Genomic DNA, 16,111 nt, shown 5'->3' with positions numbered 1-16,111 from the left:
TTGTGTTTCTGATTGTGGAGCCTATTTGTTTCATCCAGAAAACATGAGTGAGAGAGAGAGGAAATTACATGAAATGTTGATGACGCTGTCAACAAGAGATGCTTTCTGTTGGGTTGGAACACTGGGTTTCAGAAATGCTGAAGATTAAGTTTAGAGCTCTGTTTTTCTCATGGAGTAAATCTGTCAAAAACAAACTTAACTAAAGAAGCCCTTCGGTCTCAGAGGTAAACATGAAATAATTTTGATTTCTCCATAATCTTCCCCTGTTAAGCCTGGTTTATGCTCAGAAATCAGGTCGTCTGTCGCAGTTAACGTAGATATGCCCCCCCTTCCACAGACACTCTGTTGCACCTCTCCAAAATTGTAGGTGACCGCAGACATGAGGCCTCTGATTGGTCAATTCTCCATCCGCTCTATACTGAGCTTGCCTTTTCCTGTTCTGTTTACCTGACCTGGCTCCGGACTCCTGCAGCATACGGGTCACTCTGGGTGGCATCCACCATATGTTGTTGACAGCCCGTCGGCTGGATCATGCTTTGTTCTCCCTGCATAGACTGAACTGTTTAACCAGGTTAGTGACTCACAGGTTCATAATCATCCTCATTATCACAGTGACTAACCTGTGTTTCTCTCTCCTGCAAAAGTTCCTGCCTTAGCTGCTGTTGCTGCAGATCCACAGTCTGTGTTTTAAATAAACGCTTTTTGAGTCATCCCACTGTCTGTCTGGCATTGAATGCTGGGTCCTCTGTTCTGACAGATACTCATGTTTCATATGGCGAATGTAAGAGACGTTAAGTCTGAGGCATACGGCCTCAATCCTAAAATGTTTTCAAATAGAACTTTGATTATTGTTTTTCACTTCCCTTCAAATATTATCTTGGTTAATCCAATGTTAAAGGCGTAATGACCCCCAGCAAATCAGCAGGACAGTAAAACTATCCAAACTACAACAGAACAAAGTTCCCATCATGTCTGTTAAGGTGGAACCAGGTGCAGCTTAGACATTGGCATACCTTAAACGTCTCAGTTATAATATGTTCTTCTTCTCTCACTAAATTATCCCAAATCATAAAGTCATCATAACGTCGTATTCTTCCCTGGCCTCAGTGAATCAAACACATCAGCTTTTTGTCTCACAGGAGCTCTAGAGATGCGCGTCTGTTACTCACATGCTGTTACCAGGATGATGATTCTGACATATAAAGCTTTGATGCAAGAGATCCAACAGTCAAGATTTAATCCTGTGATCCTTCTTCGCTTTGCAGAGGAAGGAGGCAGCTATAGTAGGAAGCTTTACCAAAAAGCAGATGTGACAGTTTTTTTTTTATCCATCGCCTCTTTAAATAAATACCATCATGCTGCAAAAGTTGTAGGTGCTAAAAGCAGAGTGCACATGCTTCCAAAAGTAATGTCATAAACCATTTTTGTTGTTGGGTGCATCCTACTAAGGCTAACTGAGTTTCATTTGAAACCAAAAGGCAAACAGAAACCTGCAGGCATTTAGTTTAACTGCTTCATTCTCTCTCAGTGAAATATCAAAGGATTGGCAGTTTTTTAATACTACCTCTTATTTCAGCAAGAGAGAAAATAAATGGTATAAAAAGGTTTTCTCTCTAAAAAAATACTGTATAAATGTGAAATATGCAGCCATGTCATCTTTACAACTTATCTCTCAGCAGGCTGAATTTTCTCACCGTGTCCCTGATCCATGCAACCATAGTCATGCTGGTGTTTAAAATTAATCTGGAAAGTGTATAATATTGCATTCACACCTTTAAACACTGATGGACCTACTGGACCAAACTAGAATGACTGAAACTAGAATAAACATTAGCAAAAGAGTTTCTAAATATAACTGTAAGTATGCTGCACCATGCTCCAGCGTCATTTTAGAAACATGCAGTCTCAAAATCTAACATTTCTCCCTCATTTCTACTACAGCCCTAAATTCTGTTTCCAGCCTTTTTCCGTTGCTTTTCCTGACAATTACCGATGTGATTAAAGGTCAACTATCTGAATAGAAGATAATCTATTCTTTATTCAATTTGCCATAATGCTGAGCCACAGATTCTGATCATGTTATAACTGTAATGTAATGGATTTGGACCCAATATTCAACCACGACAGGTCAGTGACGCCTAAAGTACTTATTGAAAAAAACAGGGTTTAAACAGCTCTGGCTCCCTGGTGTGCAGCTGTCGATAACGGACCGGAACGTCCTAGAGGCAGAGGGACAGGTCAGAGGCTGCAGAGGCAGGTCAGAACTGAGGAGTTGATGAAGGACTAACCTGGTAATGAGAGGAGCCAGAGCGCTGAGAGTAAGACTGACACAGGCAGGAGGCTTCGGGGACTAAGATGTCGGCTTGTTTGTGTGGGCAGACCGTTGACCGGTCGACAACGTGTGCTGGCTTTCCAGCGGCTTTAGTCCAGAGGCAGTCCAGGTTCGGTAACGGGGTCCAATAAAGCAGCAGAGGTACAGGAGGGGTAATCCAGTAAATGTGTCCGATTCCAGTTCCAGGTCTAATTTCCTTATAACCACAGAGAGTAAAGGGGGCAGGCAGGCTCAGGTACTCAGAAAAGGGTTCAGAAGCACAGGTGGTCAATCTGGAATCCAGTTTCAGGACTCAGACAGGCAGACAAATCCAGAGAGGGATCAGAATCAGGGGACAAAGACAGGTTGGTAGACAGGCAGGCAGGCAGGTTCACCATGTTAAAGCCTGGAAGTTTCTTACCAGGCTGGCTTGAAACGATCTGGAACTGGAGACAGATCAGGATGGAGCTTATATGCAGGTGGCGACAGGTGAAACAGGTAGAGGTTAACAGCAAGGAGGGTGGAGACTGAAGCAGAGTGAAGCAGAATCAGCTCCAGTGCCAGGACCTACGTGTAGAAATGGATGTTTTTGCAGAGAAGCAACATAAGGCTTAGCGTGTTTTTACAGGAACATCTTAGTTTACTAGTGAGCAGACTTTGTTTACAGAATATTCTACCATTATACTGCTTTATTGTTTATAGATAATGCAACTATAAAAAGTTAATCTCATCTTCTGTTTTATCCGGGTCAGAGTTGCGGGGGCAGCAGAGACTCCCAGACTTCCCCTTTGCAGACACCTCCCCCACCTCCCCCTCAGAGGGAGGCGTCCAGGGAGCACCCGATAAAAAAGTCTGATCCTCCTCAGCTGCTGGAGAAGCAGCTTTACTCCGAGCTTCTCCTGACTGACCGAGCTCCCCACCCTCTCTCTAAGCGAGAGCCCAGCCACTCTTTGGACGATCAAATTGTGCTGAGGAGAAAAATGTGGTTATTGGAACCTACAGACATAACTGAGCAGTTGCACACATACGTTTCTGTCGGACTCTGATTCCAGCTAGGATTTTAGGAAAGCTTGCAAAGCAATATCAGTGTTGATCTGTGACCAACAACCATGAGACCTGGAAAGTTTTTCCATTGATATCCAGGCCATTTCATTGTTTTCAAGGTTTCCATTGGAAGAAAAGGCCTTAATTCTACAGCAAGCAGTTTGAATGCTGAACAAACACAGTTCAAATATGGAATTGGATGAAACAACTTCTGGCAAATAGACAAGACATAGTCAGGGAGAACATGCAGAAAGACCCCGGGCCGGGAATCGAACCCAGAACCTTCTTGCTGGAAGGCAAAGCCCTAATTATTTTGTTAAATGATGAACTCATTATCCATCCATCCATCCATCCATCCATCCATCCATCCAAACACATCCTATCACTATGATTAAAACCTGTGGAACTACAGGTTCTGCATTGAACCAACTTTGTCATAATTTAAAAACGAATATTGAAACAGACAGTGAGTGAGTTTGGTTTTACAAAATAGATGTAATTAAAAAAACCCTGCTGAGTTGTGTTTGATTTGATTTTTACTATAACTAGACTTTAATTTTAATGATGTTTGGAAATTAGTGCATGAATATAATTGACATATATCCCATATTTCCATCTTTTGGCCATCTATTGTCTTCATCCAAGAATGAGTCATGGACTGAACTGGTCTGGAAGGAAATACTTGAATATCTTACCAGCCTTTCCAGGAGATTTGAAGGTTTTCTCAAGCCTGAAAGGATTTTTTCTCCCCTTCCTCTTTCTAACTTACCGTAAGAGAATCTTACTTTGCCTGCATCAACGCTGAAGCCTAGTGGCTAGAGCAGAGCGCTGGGGCTCTGAGAAGGTTGCAGGTACCAAGTTCAATCCCCCCAGCCTCCACTCAGGGTCCCTGAGCAAGACCCTAAACCCCACACTGCTCCCTGGGCACCGCACAATGGCAGAACACTGCTCCCCGAGGAGGTGGGCTACATGCAGAGAGGGAATTACAGTGTGAGATCAATAAAGGGATTTACATAGAAGTTAACCCACTTGAGTTTGCAGCAGTACTTGTTCAGAGTTATGACTAAACCTTGTTGTTATGTCTGCTGCACATGCTAACAATAGGGACAACAGGCTTTCCTCTAAGGGGAATGAATTCCATTAAATTCATTTCACTTCTGTTGCTACAGTTCACAGCCTTTTCAAATGTGTTGCCTTTAAACTGGCTGTTTGCTGTATGAAAGCTAACAAGTTTGCCTCTGAATGTCCCCTGAATCAACAGAAGGCTTATATTTGGTCTCTCATGTCCCCCAGTCAGCCGCCTTGAGCTCTTGATATTTCTTTTAATTGCACCAAGAGTGCATGTGGGGGGTGTATTAAGGTGGCGGATCACTTTCGGCTCTCTGTCAGCTTTGCTTCCCTTGGGCATCAGTGTTTTCCTCCCAGCTCCACCGGGCTAGAACAACAGTAACAACCGCAGTTGTAATCGTTTTGGGATGGGCTGCTTCTGTTCGATGTGTGTTTATGGAGGGTTGAGCTACTTGTGTCTAAGTGTGCCGCTATGCATGAGTGTGTGCATGGATTTGTCTCCGTTTGTGTGGTTTTGTTCTGCGTTTGCTGCTTTCGGAGCAGGGCTTGTTCATTAGGTCTGTGGGGAGATGAGCTTTCTGCTGACTTTGTTGGGTTCAGAGCCAGAAGCTCTAACTGATCTATAGTGTCCCCCACCAACCCCCCCACCCACCTACCCCAATGGCTGCCTGCAGAGGAAGGATGTGTAACACATGGATTACACATAAAGCTTCTCTACTTTTATGTTCATTTGAATTCAGAAGGGCAACACTTTAGTTTTTACCCCTTTTCCTGAGGTAATATCTGCAAAACTAGTGATAAGTGATAAAGATATGGTACCAATTATATTTACTAGAAGTTTTCAGTATTACAAGCTTCATTATATTCTTTATGCATTCAATGCCCCTAAATTAAATCTAGTGCAACCAACTGCCTTAAGAAGCCACTAGCTTTTTAAAAACCGACATCCAGTGTAATACTGAATCCCACTAACAGGGCTCAGTGAACAAAGAGCCTCATGAAGACCAAGCACTAGCATAAAGGTCACACCTGGTTGTCACAAGGGTCTTGGTAACTCTGGAGGAGCTGTAAAGATGCGCTGCTCACTTTGAATGAGAAACTGTTTACAAATCTAAGTCCAATACAAACTCAGTAGGAAGATTTTAAAAATGTTTCCCAGTTTATCTCCAGTCATAATGACCAACCTTGGTGCATTAAAATAAAAAAATTAATCAGTTTCAGTTTATTTCTATAGCTCCAATTCACATCATTTAATCTCAGGTCACTTTCCAGTTCACCAGATCATCCAGTCAGATTGATTCAAAGTTTTCTATCTAAGGAAAACCAGCTGATTGCATCGACTCATTGACTCTTCAGCAATCCCTCACACTAAGCATGCTTGTAGCGACAGTGGAGAGGAAAAACTTCCTTTGAACAGGAAGAAACCTCCAGCAGAACCAGGCTCAGTGTGAGCGGCCATCTGCTGAGGCCCACTGGGGTTCAAGGAGACAGAAGCAGACATAGAAAAAGAAGCATAGATACAAAAGGCAACCAGCTCCACAGGCGGCCCCGTCCAGGAAACACACAGCCAGGCAGACGAGCTCCGAGCCAGCTCCCATGTCAGAGGATGAAGAGAGCACATCCAGTTAGTCACAGTCAGAGAAACAGGACTACACTGGAAAACAGGCCAAGCTCCAACATCTAGAAACAAAGGTGTTGATGGCAGCAGCACAGCTGATATTTCTCTCCAGGATGGAGTCACAGCCAAACAGGAACAGACCAGATGAAGCTACTATGAGAAAAAGCAGAGAGAGCAGAACGTTAGAGATTGAACTAACAGATTCTGCAGAGTGGGAGAATAGAGATAGAATGAAGCAGAATGATGAAAAAGGGGTCCCTATGTCCTCCAGCAGTCTAAGCCTATAGCAGCAGAACTATAGAGATAGCTCAGGATAACCTGAGCCACTCTAACTAGAAGCTTTATCAAAAAGGAAAGTTTTAAGCCTAGCCTTAAAAGTAGACAGGGTGTCTGCCTCACGGACTAAAACTGGTAGTTGGTTCCACAGGAGAGGAGCCTGAGAACTAAAAGATCTGCCTCCCATTCTACTTTTAGAAATTCTAGGAACCACTAGTAAACCTGCAGATTGAGAGCGAAGTGCTCTGTTAGGAACATAAGGAACAATCAGATCTCTGATATCAGATGGAGCTTGGCCATTTAAGGCTTTATATGTGAGAAGGAGGAAATCAGTCTTTTGATTTCCAATTTAATTTCCTTAATAGCTGCATGTTTGAAAATGTTTTGTCTAATGGTGAGAAAATATAAATCTATTCCATCATTTCATTTGAAATCAGCTTCCCTTCAGTAAAATTATGAATTTTACTTTAATATATTTGCTCATAATCAGAGAGAAGATGCTTTTCTAGTCTTGGTGATTTTTAAATGGATGTCAGTAAAACATGGAAAAGACATCTGCTTTCAGGCTGCGGTTTATCTCTGGATGCAATTAATTAAATGTTGTCTGGCGTAGAAAACTCTTCCCATACTTCAATACTTCAATGCCCTTTGTTGGACCATTCAGTCTACAATATGATTGTTGTTTTTTTATTTTTCCCTTTTAGTCCCTTAGCAGGCAGCCCCCTGAACCCCTCATCAGAACAAAGGTTTCCTCATTCCTGTCAACACTTTATACACAGTAAAGGCAGACATGCAGACACAGAGCAGAATCTCCTAATGTGCATCTATGTTATCCATCCTCAGGTCTGGACGACTGCCTCCAGCAGTATGTGAAGAGCTTTGAGCGGGAGCAGATAGGAGGAGAGCAGCTGTTGCACATCACCCACCAGGAGCTGGAAGAGCTCGGAGTCACCAGGATAGGACACCAGGAACTTATCCTGGAAGCTGTGGACCTCCTCTGTGCCCTGGTTAGTGTCTCTACTAGGCTGTTATACAGAATCTGCTGATGAAAAATGTGAAATGTTTGATTGGTAGAAGAAATCATGAAGATAATCATCAGTAGGATGTTGCTTGAGAATATGGTGGATTACAGGTGCTGGTCATAAAATTAGAATATCATGAAAAAGTAGATTGATTTCAGTAATTCCATTTAAAAAGTGAAACTTGTATATTATATTCATACATTACATACAAACTCATATATTTCAGATGTTTATTTTGTTTAATTTTGATGATTACAAATGACAACAAATGAAAATCTCAAATTCATCATATCAGAAAATTAGAATATTGTGAAAAGGTTCAAAATTGATGGCCCCTGGTGCCACACTCTAATCAGCTAATTAACTCAAACCACCTGCAAAAGCCTTTAAATGGTCTTTCAGTCTAGTTCTATAGGCTACACAATCATGGGGAAGACTGCTGACTTGACAGTTGTCCAAAAGACGACCATCGACACCTTGCACAAGGAGGGCAAGACACAAAAGGTCATCGCTAAAGAGGCTGGCTGTTCACAGAGCTCAGTGTCCAAGCACATTAATAGAGAGGCGAAGGGAAGGAAAAGATGTGGTCGAAAAAAGTGTACAAGCAAGAGAGATAACCGCACCCTGGAGAGGATTGTGAAACAAAACCCCTTCAAAAATGTGGGGGAGATTCACAAAGAGTGGACTGCAGCTGGAGTGAGTGCTTCAAGAACCACCACACACAGACGTATGAAAGACATGGGTTTCTGCTGTCGCATTCCTTGTGTCAAGCCACTCTTGAACCACAGACAGCGTCAGAAGCGTCTTGCCTGGGCTAAAGAGAAACAGGACTGGACTGCTGGTGAGCGGTCCAAAGTCATGTTCTCTGATGAAAGTAAATTTTGCATTTCCTTTGGAAATCAAGGTCCCAGAGTCTGGAGGAAAAGAAGAGAGGCACTTCATCCACGTTGCTTGAAGTCCAGTGTAAAGTTTCCACAGTCAGTGATGGTTTGGGGTGCCATGTCATCTGCTGGTGTTGGTCCATTGTGTTTTCTGAGGTCCAGGGTCAACGCAGCCACATACCAGGAAGTTTTAGAGCACTTCATGCTTCCTGCAGCTGATCAACTTTTTGGAGATGCAGATTTCATTTTCCAACAGGACTTGGCACCTGCACACAGTGCCAAAGCTACCAGTACCTGGTTGAAGGACCATGGTATCCCTGTTCTTAATTGGCCAGCAAACTCTCCTGACCTTAACCCCATAGAAAATCTATGGGGTATTGTGAAGAAGAAGATGCAATACACCAGACCCAACAATTCAGAAGAGCTAAAAGCCACTATTAGAGCAACCTGGGCTATCATAACACCTGAGCAGTGCCACAGACTGATCGACTCCATGCCACGCCGCATTGCTGCAGTAATACAGGCCAAAGGAGGCCCAACTAAATACTGAGTGCTGTACATGCTCATACTTTTCATGTTCATACTTTTCAGTTGGCCAACATTTCTATAAATCCTTTGTTTTTATTGGTCTTCAGTAATATTCTAATTTTCTGATATGATGAATTTGAGATTTTCATTTGTTGTCATTTGTAATCATCAAAATTAAACAAAATAAACATCTGAAATATATGAGTTTGTATGTAATGTATGAATATAATATACAAGTTTCACTTTTTAAATGGAATTACTGAAATCAATCTACTTTTTCATGATATTCTAATTTTATGACCAGCACCTGTATTTTGCAGTCATGTCTGTGGACTGGATAGTACAAAATTAGCTGGACAATAGTATCCTTTATCACTAAGACTATTTAATAAACTAACAAAATCAGTCTAATAAGTTTCCTCCTTGAAAATTCCGGATTAGTATATTTCTATTGTACTATTTGACCTTAGGGTGAATCTAAGCATTAATGATTATCTTCATCATTAGCTTCATCATTGCTAATTATGAACAGGCTGAAAAGAAGTGATTTAGGACAGCTGAGTTGGCTCAGTTAACAGGCTAATAAATGAAACTGAAAGAGTATTGTGCCTTTTTGGCTCTAAAATCTATTAAATCTCTTATGGTGTTTATTTAAGCTTAATTCAGTTCAGTTCAGCACATGTTATTTCTGGGCACCTACAGAGACGACTCAGTCAGAGTGTGCAGCCGGATCAGGCTGGGACTGGTAATCTGTAATACCGGGCCTTTCCCCGGTGGGCCGGTCCTAATCTCAGCGTGCGAGGGCCGGTCCTCCTTAAATCATAGCGGCTCCAACTCTTCCTCTCCTGCTGAAGCTCCAGCCTGTGACAGTAAATACCTGAAGGAGCTGAAGCAGTAATCCAATGTTAACTCCCTAACTGATGCGTGCAGTATATACAGACCTTCCTTCTCATGCACATCCTGGAGACGGTTGGCATATGGTGTCATTTTCTATTTCTTTAAACCGTAAAATGCTTGAAACAAACTAAATTACAATAAAACTAAAATGCTTTCTTTAAACCAAACTACGATGTTCCTCTCATATTTGGTTTAATTTATGTTTGAATATTTTGCAGAACTCTGTTGCGGTGCATGATGGGGTTTAGCATCTAAATGATGAAACGTTTCCCGTCTTATGTTCATTGTTGCCAGGTTGGGATGTTTCTCAATCTGGCAGTTTAGGATGGCTAAACTGAACTAACAAAGCTGAGAATTACAAAATAAAGATAGAACAAAACAGAATGAAAACAAGAGGTCCCTATGTCCTCCAGCAGCATTGTCATGATGGGTTCTCTAATGGAGACCCAGTTATGCAGAACACCACTGACGGACACAAGGATGAAAAGTTTAAACAGTTTATTTGCACAACACACAGAATGTACTGATTCCTGGTTCGGGCCTGGATTCTGGTTTCACTGGGGTCTGCGTGAGAGACAGCTCAGTTATTGATTGCTGACTGGGTTTGATTTCCAAAGGTGCACTGATTGTATCTTGAGGGTTCTTGAGGTTCTCCTTGGGAGAGTCACTGTTGGTTCTGGAGAAGAGTTTATCAGCAGAGTCCGTTTGCTGCTTCAGCGTCTCACGTCTAGCTTGAACAGACCTTGGCTTAGGTTTCCCAGCTCTAGTCCTGAGCTGCTTGGAGGTTCTCTGAGAATCTTCAGGGTTTGGCTCTGAGAGTCGGCTTGGCAGGTTAGCTCTTCTTGAGCTTTCACAGAGGAGGCAAGGGTTTCCTGGAAACACAGAGACAGTGGTTAGAATCCAACCTGGATTCGAAGTCATGGAGATTCAACAAAGATCTAGGCTTTAGCGCTGACCAACTGGAACAACACTGCGGCGTTGAGGCAAGGTCTGAAGACAGCTTATATAGTGGATCCTCTGATGATCTAGATGAGCTGCAGCTGTGCAGGAGGCTCCCTCAGAGGATCCACGGCGGACTCTGCTGGAGAAAGATGGGATTTTCTCCAGCTCCCAACAGTACCCCTCCCCCCTCAACGACCGCCCCTTGGCGGTCCGGAAGAGGTAGATGGGCAGGAACGCTCGTACTCCTCGATGAGCGCAGGGTCGAGGATGTACGAGCCTGGGACCCATTGACGATCCTCCGGTCCGTAGCCCTCCCAGTCGACGAGGTACTGCCATCCGCGACCTCGTCGACGGGAGTCTACAATGCGGCGCACTGTGAAGGCCGGATGGCCATCGACCTCCAGGGCGGGTGGTGGGGAGTCGGACGGTGGGCACAGAGGACTCGAAGAAACAGGCTTGATCTGGGAGACGTGGAAGGTAGGGTGGATTCGGAGGGACTGAGGTAAATGGAGACGAACAGCTGAGGGGTTGATGACTCGTGAGATCTTGAAGGGTCCAATGAATCTCGGGGAGAGTTTTCGAGACATCCCCTTGAGGGGGATGTCTCGAGTGGAGAGCCACACTTCCTGGCCTTCAGAATACTCGGGGGCGGGACGTCTCTTGGCGTCGGCGAAACGTTTAACTGACACAGATGACTGGTTGAGTGTGGCGATGGTCTCCCTCCAAATCCTCTGACAGCGACGGATGTGTTGATTAACGGACAGCACCGATATCTCTCTCTCATCTCCAGGGAAAAGAGGTGGTTGATATCCGAGACTGACCTGGAATGGGGACTGTCCAGTGGATGCGGAACGGAGAGAGTTGTGGGCATATTCTATCCACGGGAGGTATTGACTCTAATCCACGGGGTTATTAGAAGTTAGACAGCGGAGGGTGGATTCCAGCTGTTGGTTCATGCGTTCGGTCTGGCCATTCGATTGAGGATGGTAACCTGAAGTGAGAGATGGTTTGCAGCCGAGAGCAGAACAGAAAGCCTTCCATACCTGTGAGATGAATTGGGGACCTCTGTCCGAGAGGATATCCTGGGGAATGCCATGAAGCCGGAAAACATGTTTAATAAGCAGCTGAGCTGTCTGGAAGGCCGTGGGAAGTTTCCTGAGGGGCACTAGATGGCAGGATTTCGAGAAACGATCAACAATGGTTAGTATGGTGGACATACCTCGAGAGACAGGGAGACCGGTGACGAAATCAATGGCGATATGGGACCATGGACGCGAGGGAACAGGAAGTGGTTGAAGCAGGCCAGAAGGAGGTTGGTGTGAGGCTTTGTTACGGGCACATGTAGGGCAAGCCAACACATACTCCTTTACGTCCCTGTGGAGAGTGGGCCACCAGAAGCGCCTGGAGATGAGAGCAACTGTTCTACTCACTCCAGGATGAGCGGAGAATTTGGCGGCATGCATCCACTGGATAAGACGGGACCTGACAGAAGATGGGACATATGTACGGTTAGGCGGGCCAGTACCTGGATCTGGTTCAGAGGCTAGGGCTGAGTTGATTATGTCCGTTATCTCCCAGGTGACCACTCCTACGGTACATGAAGCCGGGACGACAGGTTCAGGTGTCTCTGGATGATCGACGGAGTAGAGAGGAGAGAGAGAATCGGGCTTCACGTTCTTGGATCCGGGTCTGTAGGAAATGATTAGGTTGAAACGTGAGAAGAAGATTGACCACCTGGATTGGCGAGGATTAGCCTGTTTCGTTGACTGGATGTAAGCCAGGTTTTTGTGGTCTGTCCACACAAGAACCGGATGCTCAGCTCCCTCCAGCCAATGCCTCCATTCTTCCAACGCCAACTTAATAGCCAGGAGTTCTCGGTCACCCACGTCATAGTTCTGTTCAGCAGATGAGAGCCTACGGGAAAAGAAAGCACAAGGGTGTATTCTTTGATCTGAGTCGAGCCTCTGGGAGAGAACTGCTCCAACACCGGAATCAGAAGCATCCACCTCTAGGATAAACTGTTTTGCGGGATCAGGTTGGATAAGGACAGGTGCTCTGGAAAACAAGGATTTTAGTTTCTCAAATGCTGCTTGAGCCTCGGGAGTCCACTGAAAAGTTCGTTTAATGGAAGTCAGTGAGGTTAATGGAAGGGCGGTTTGACTGTAGTTCCTTATGAATCGACGATAGAAGTTAGCGAACCCTAAAAACCTCTGCAGTTGTTTTCGGTTCTCAGGAACTGGCCAGTCCAAGACTGCTTTGATCTTGTCCTCTGAAGGTTTTACCTGGCCGCCCTCGAGCACAAACCCCAAAAAGGTGACTGAAGGTTGATGGAATTCGCACTTCTCGGCTTTCACGAACAGCTTATTCTCCAGTAGTCTCTGTAAGACAAGACGAACATGTTTCTTGTGTTCCTGGAGGTCCTTGGAATAAATGAGAATGTCGTCAATGTACACAAAAACAAAGACGTTGAGGAAATCTCTGAGAACATCATTTACTAGGGCCTGGAAGCAAGCTGGAGCGTTTGTTAGACCAAAAGGCATCACCAGGTATTCGAATTGGCCCAAGGGTGTCTTAAAGGCAGTTTTCCATTCATCGCCCTCTCGTATCCTAAGGAGATGATAGGCGTTTCTTAAGTCCAGCTTGGAAAACACTGTTGCACCCTGTACTGGTTCAAAAGCAGAGGCGAGAAGAGGCAATGGGTATTTATTTTTAATTGTGATCTGGTTCAAACCTCGATAATCAATACAAGGTCTCAGGGAACCATCCTTCTTGCCCACGAAGAAGAAACCGGCGCCCAATGGAGAGGATGAAGGACGAATTATTCCAGCAGCTAATGATTCGTTGATGTATTTCTCCATAGTTTCTCTTTCGGGCTTGGAAATGTTATACAATCTGCTGCTAGGAAGAGGAGCACCGGGTAAAAGTTCAATGGCGCAATCGTATGGTCTGTGTGGAGGTAGGGACGTCGCACTGACCTTACTGAAGACAGGGGCTAAGTCATGGTACTCAGAGGGAACTGAAGAAAGCTCAGGAGAGTCCATCTCCCCCCCACCTCTAGGAGACCCCACCATAGGTGCAGCAGAACGAAGGCATGTTTCGTGGCACGTAGTAGACCATGATTCCAGGAGATGTTTAGTCCAGTTAATGTGAGGGTTATGCTTCTCCAACCACTCGAACCCGAGGACCAGCGGGGAACATGCAGAGGGAAAAACAAAGAAAGTTATTGTCTCTCGGTGGTTACCTGACAGAAGTAGCTTGAGGGGCTGGGTTTGGTGGGTAACACGGTGGAGTCTTTTTCCGTCTATGGCAGACACACTGAGAGGCTGAGAGAGAGGAACGGTTTTAATCTGGAGTTGCTGGACGAGGTTCGAGTCGATTAGGTTATGTTCACAGCCTGAGTCGATGAAAGCGGAGAAAGAGAGACTTTGGTTATCACAGAAGAGGGTGGCTGGAAGCAACAATCGAGGAGATTTTATTGTGTTTGTTTGGCCCGCCAGACTCCTCAGATCCTCTGGCGGGCCCCGGCTTTTGATTTTGCCGGGCAGGAGGCGATGAAGTGTCCACTCTCACCACAGTAGATGCATAGTTTACTTAGGAAACGCCTCTGTCTCTCCTCAGGAGTGAGCCTAGTGTGTCCCACCTGCATTGGTTCGAAATCCCTTTCGCCCGAATGAGAGGCCTGAACAGGCAATGGTAGAGACTGGGGCTTAGACCTCTGAGTGGGCATCTGCTCTGTAGAGGGAGAACAAACAGTCACGTTATGTGAGGCAGGAGAGAAATTACTCTGCTTCTTAGAACTGTTTCTGGCTCGAATTCTATTATCTAGTCTGATGGAGAGGCGAATTAAATCTTCGAGGGAGGCAGGTTCGTCAAGGGTTGCGAGTTCATCTTGAATCTGTTCGTTTAATGCCACGAAGAAGGCTCCCTTCAAGGCGCTTTGGTTCCATCCGGAAGCTGCTGCCTTAACCCGGAAGTTAATTGAGAAATCTGCCACCGAAGAATTTCCCTGTTTAAGGTTGAAAAGAGCTCTGGAATCAATAGTTTGGTCAGTTTCCTGGTTGAAGACCTGGGTAAATTCAGCAATGAAGTCAGAAAAATGGCAATTTAAACTGTTGTCAGTGGCAAATCTTGCCTGAGCCCATTCCAAGGCTCTTCCTGTTAACTGAGAAAGAATGAACGTTATCTTCTTGTGATCTGAGGAAAAACTACCAGGAGAGTTCTGAAAGATCAACCGGCACTGAAATAAAAATCCTTTGCAATCTTTCATGTTACCGGAGAATCGTTCTGGGAGACTAGGACGGAACTCTGATGACGTCACAGGTTGTGACCTCGGGGGAGGGACTGGACCCGGAAATGGTTGCTGTACAGATGCAGCATTAGCGCTATTCAGGAAATTAGCACAACTCTGTAGCATTTGGTTATGAGTTCCAACTAGATGGTATAACTCACGGAGCGTTTGGGTTTGTCCTTGTAGTTGAGCATCCTGCTCCTCCAAACGACGGGTGAGGTGATCTGCTGGGCCTTGAGTTTGGCCGCAGTGTTCTGTCATGATGGGTTCTCTAATGGAGACCCAGTTATGCAGAACACCACTGACGGACACAAGGATGAAAGTTTAAACAGTTTATTTGCACAACACACAGAATGTACTGATTCCTGGTTCGGGCCTGGATTCTGGTTTCACTGGAGTCTGCGTGAGAGACAGCTCAGTTATTGATTGCTGACTGGGTTTGATTTCCAAAGGTGCACTGATTGTACCTTGAGGGTTCTTGAGGTTCTCCTTGGGAGAGTCACTGTTGGTTCTGGAGAAGAGTTTATCAGCAGAGTCCGTTTGCTGCTTCAGCGTCTCACGTCTAGCTTGAACAGACCTTGGCTTAGGTTTCCCAGCTCTAGTCCTGAGCTGCTTGGAGGTTCTCTGAGAATCTTCAGGGTTTGGCTCTGAGGGTCGGCTCGGCAGGTTAGCTCTTCCTGAGCTTTCACAGAGGAGGCACAGGTTTCCTGGAAACACAGAGACAGTGGTTAGAATCCAACCTAGATTCGAAGTCATGGAGATTCAACAAAGATCTAGGCTTTAGCGCTGACCAACTGGAACAACACTGCGGCGTTGAGGCAAGGTCTGAAGACAGCTTATATAGTGGATCCTCTGATGATCTAGATGAGCTGCAGCTGTGCAGGAGGCTCCCTCAGAGGATCCACGGCGGACTCTGCTGGAGAAAGATGGGATTTTCTCCAGCTCCCAACAAGCATAAGACTATAGCAGCATGAGTATAGAGATAGCCAGAGATAATGCAAGCCGTTCTTACCGTAAGCTTAATAAAAAAAAATTATATTTTAAATCCAGCCTTAAAAGTAGACAGAGTGTGCCTAAAAGACTAAAACTGGTAGTTGGTTTCACAGGAGAGGAGCCTGATACTGTATGCAGCAATACGCTCACACATCTTCTAAACCATAACAGCTGAATTACTATGTTCCTATATGTAAACTGCCTTGTACTTCTAAAAACATTTTTCAGTTTTAAGCTTTCACC

At 44.8% G+C, this 16,111-nt stretch overlaps 1 protein-coding gene across 1 annotated transcript in view; it reads left to right on the top strand.

Moving 5' to 3' along the window:
• The window catches only part of si:ch211-26b3.4 (connector enhancer of kinase suppressor of ras 2), a 125,229-nt gene that overhangs the window by 30,214 nt on the left and 78,904 nt on the right, over window positions 1–16,111 (top strand). The window contains exon 2 of the mRNA XM_038305312.1: window positions 7,161–7,324. Coding sequence (XP_038161240.1) covers window positions 7,161–7,324 — 164 coding nt within the window. The remainder of the gene's footprint in view (window positions 1–7,160; window positions 7,325–16,111) is intronic.

This window comes from Cyprinodon tularosa, unplaced genomic scaffold (assembly GCF_016077235.1).
Source record: "Cyprinodon tularosa strain WSP-4 unplaced genomic scaffold, ASM1607723v1 ctg555, whole genome shotgun sequence".
NCBI lineage: Eukaryota > Metazoa > Chordata > Actinopteri > Cyprinodontiformes > Cyprinodontidae > Cyprinodon > Cyprinodon tularosa.
Note: the sequence above shows the minus strand (reverse complement) of the source record. Positions and strands in the feature narration are given on the sequence as shown.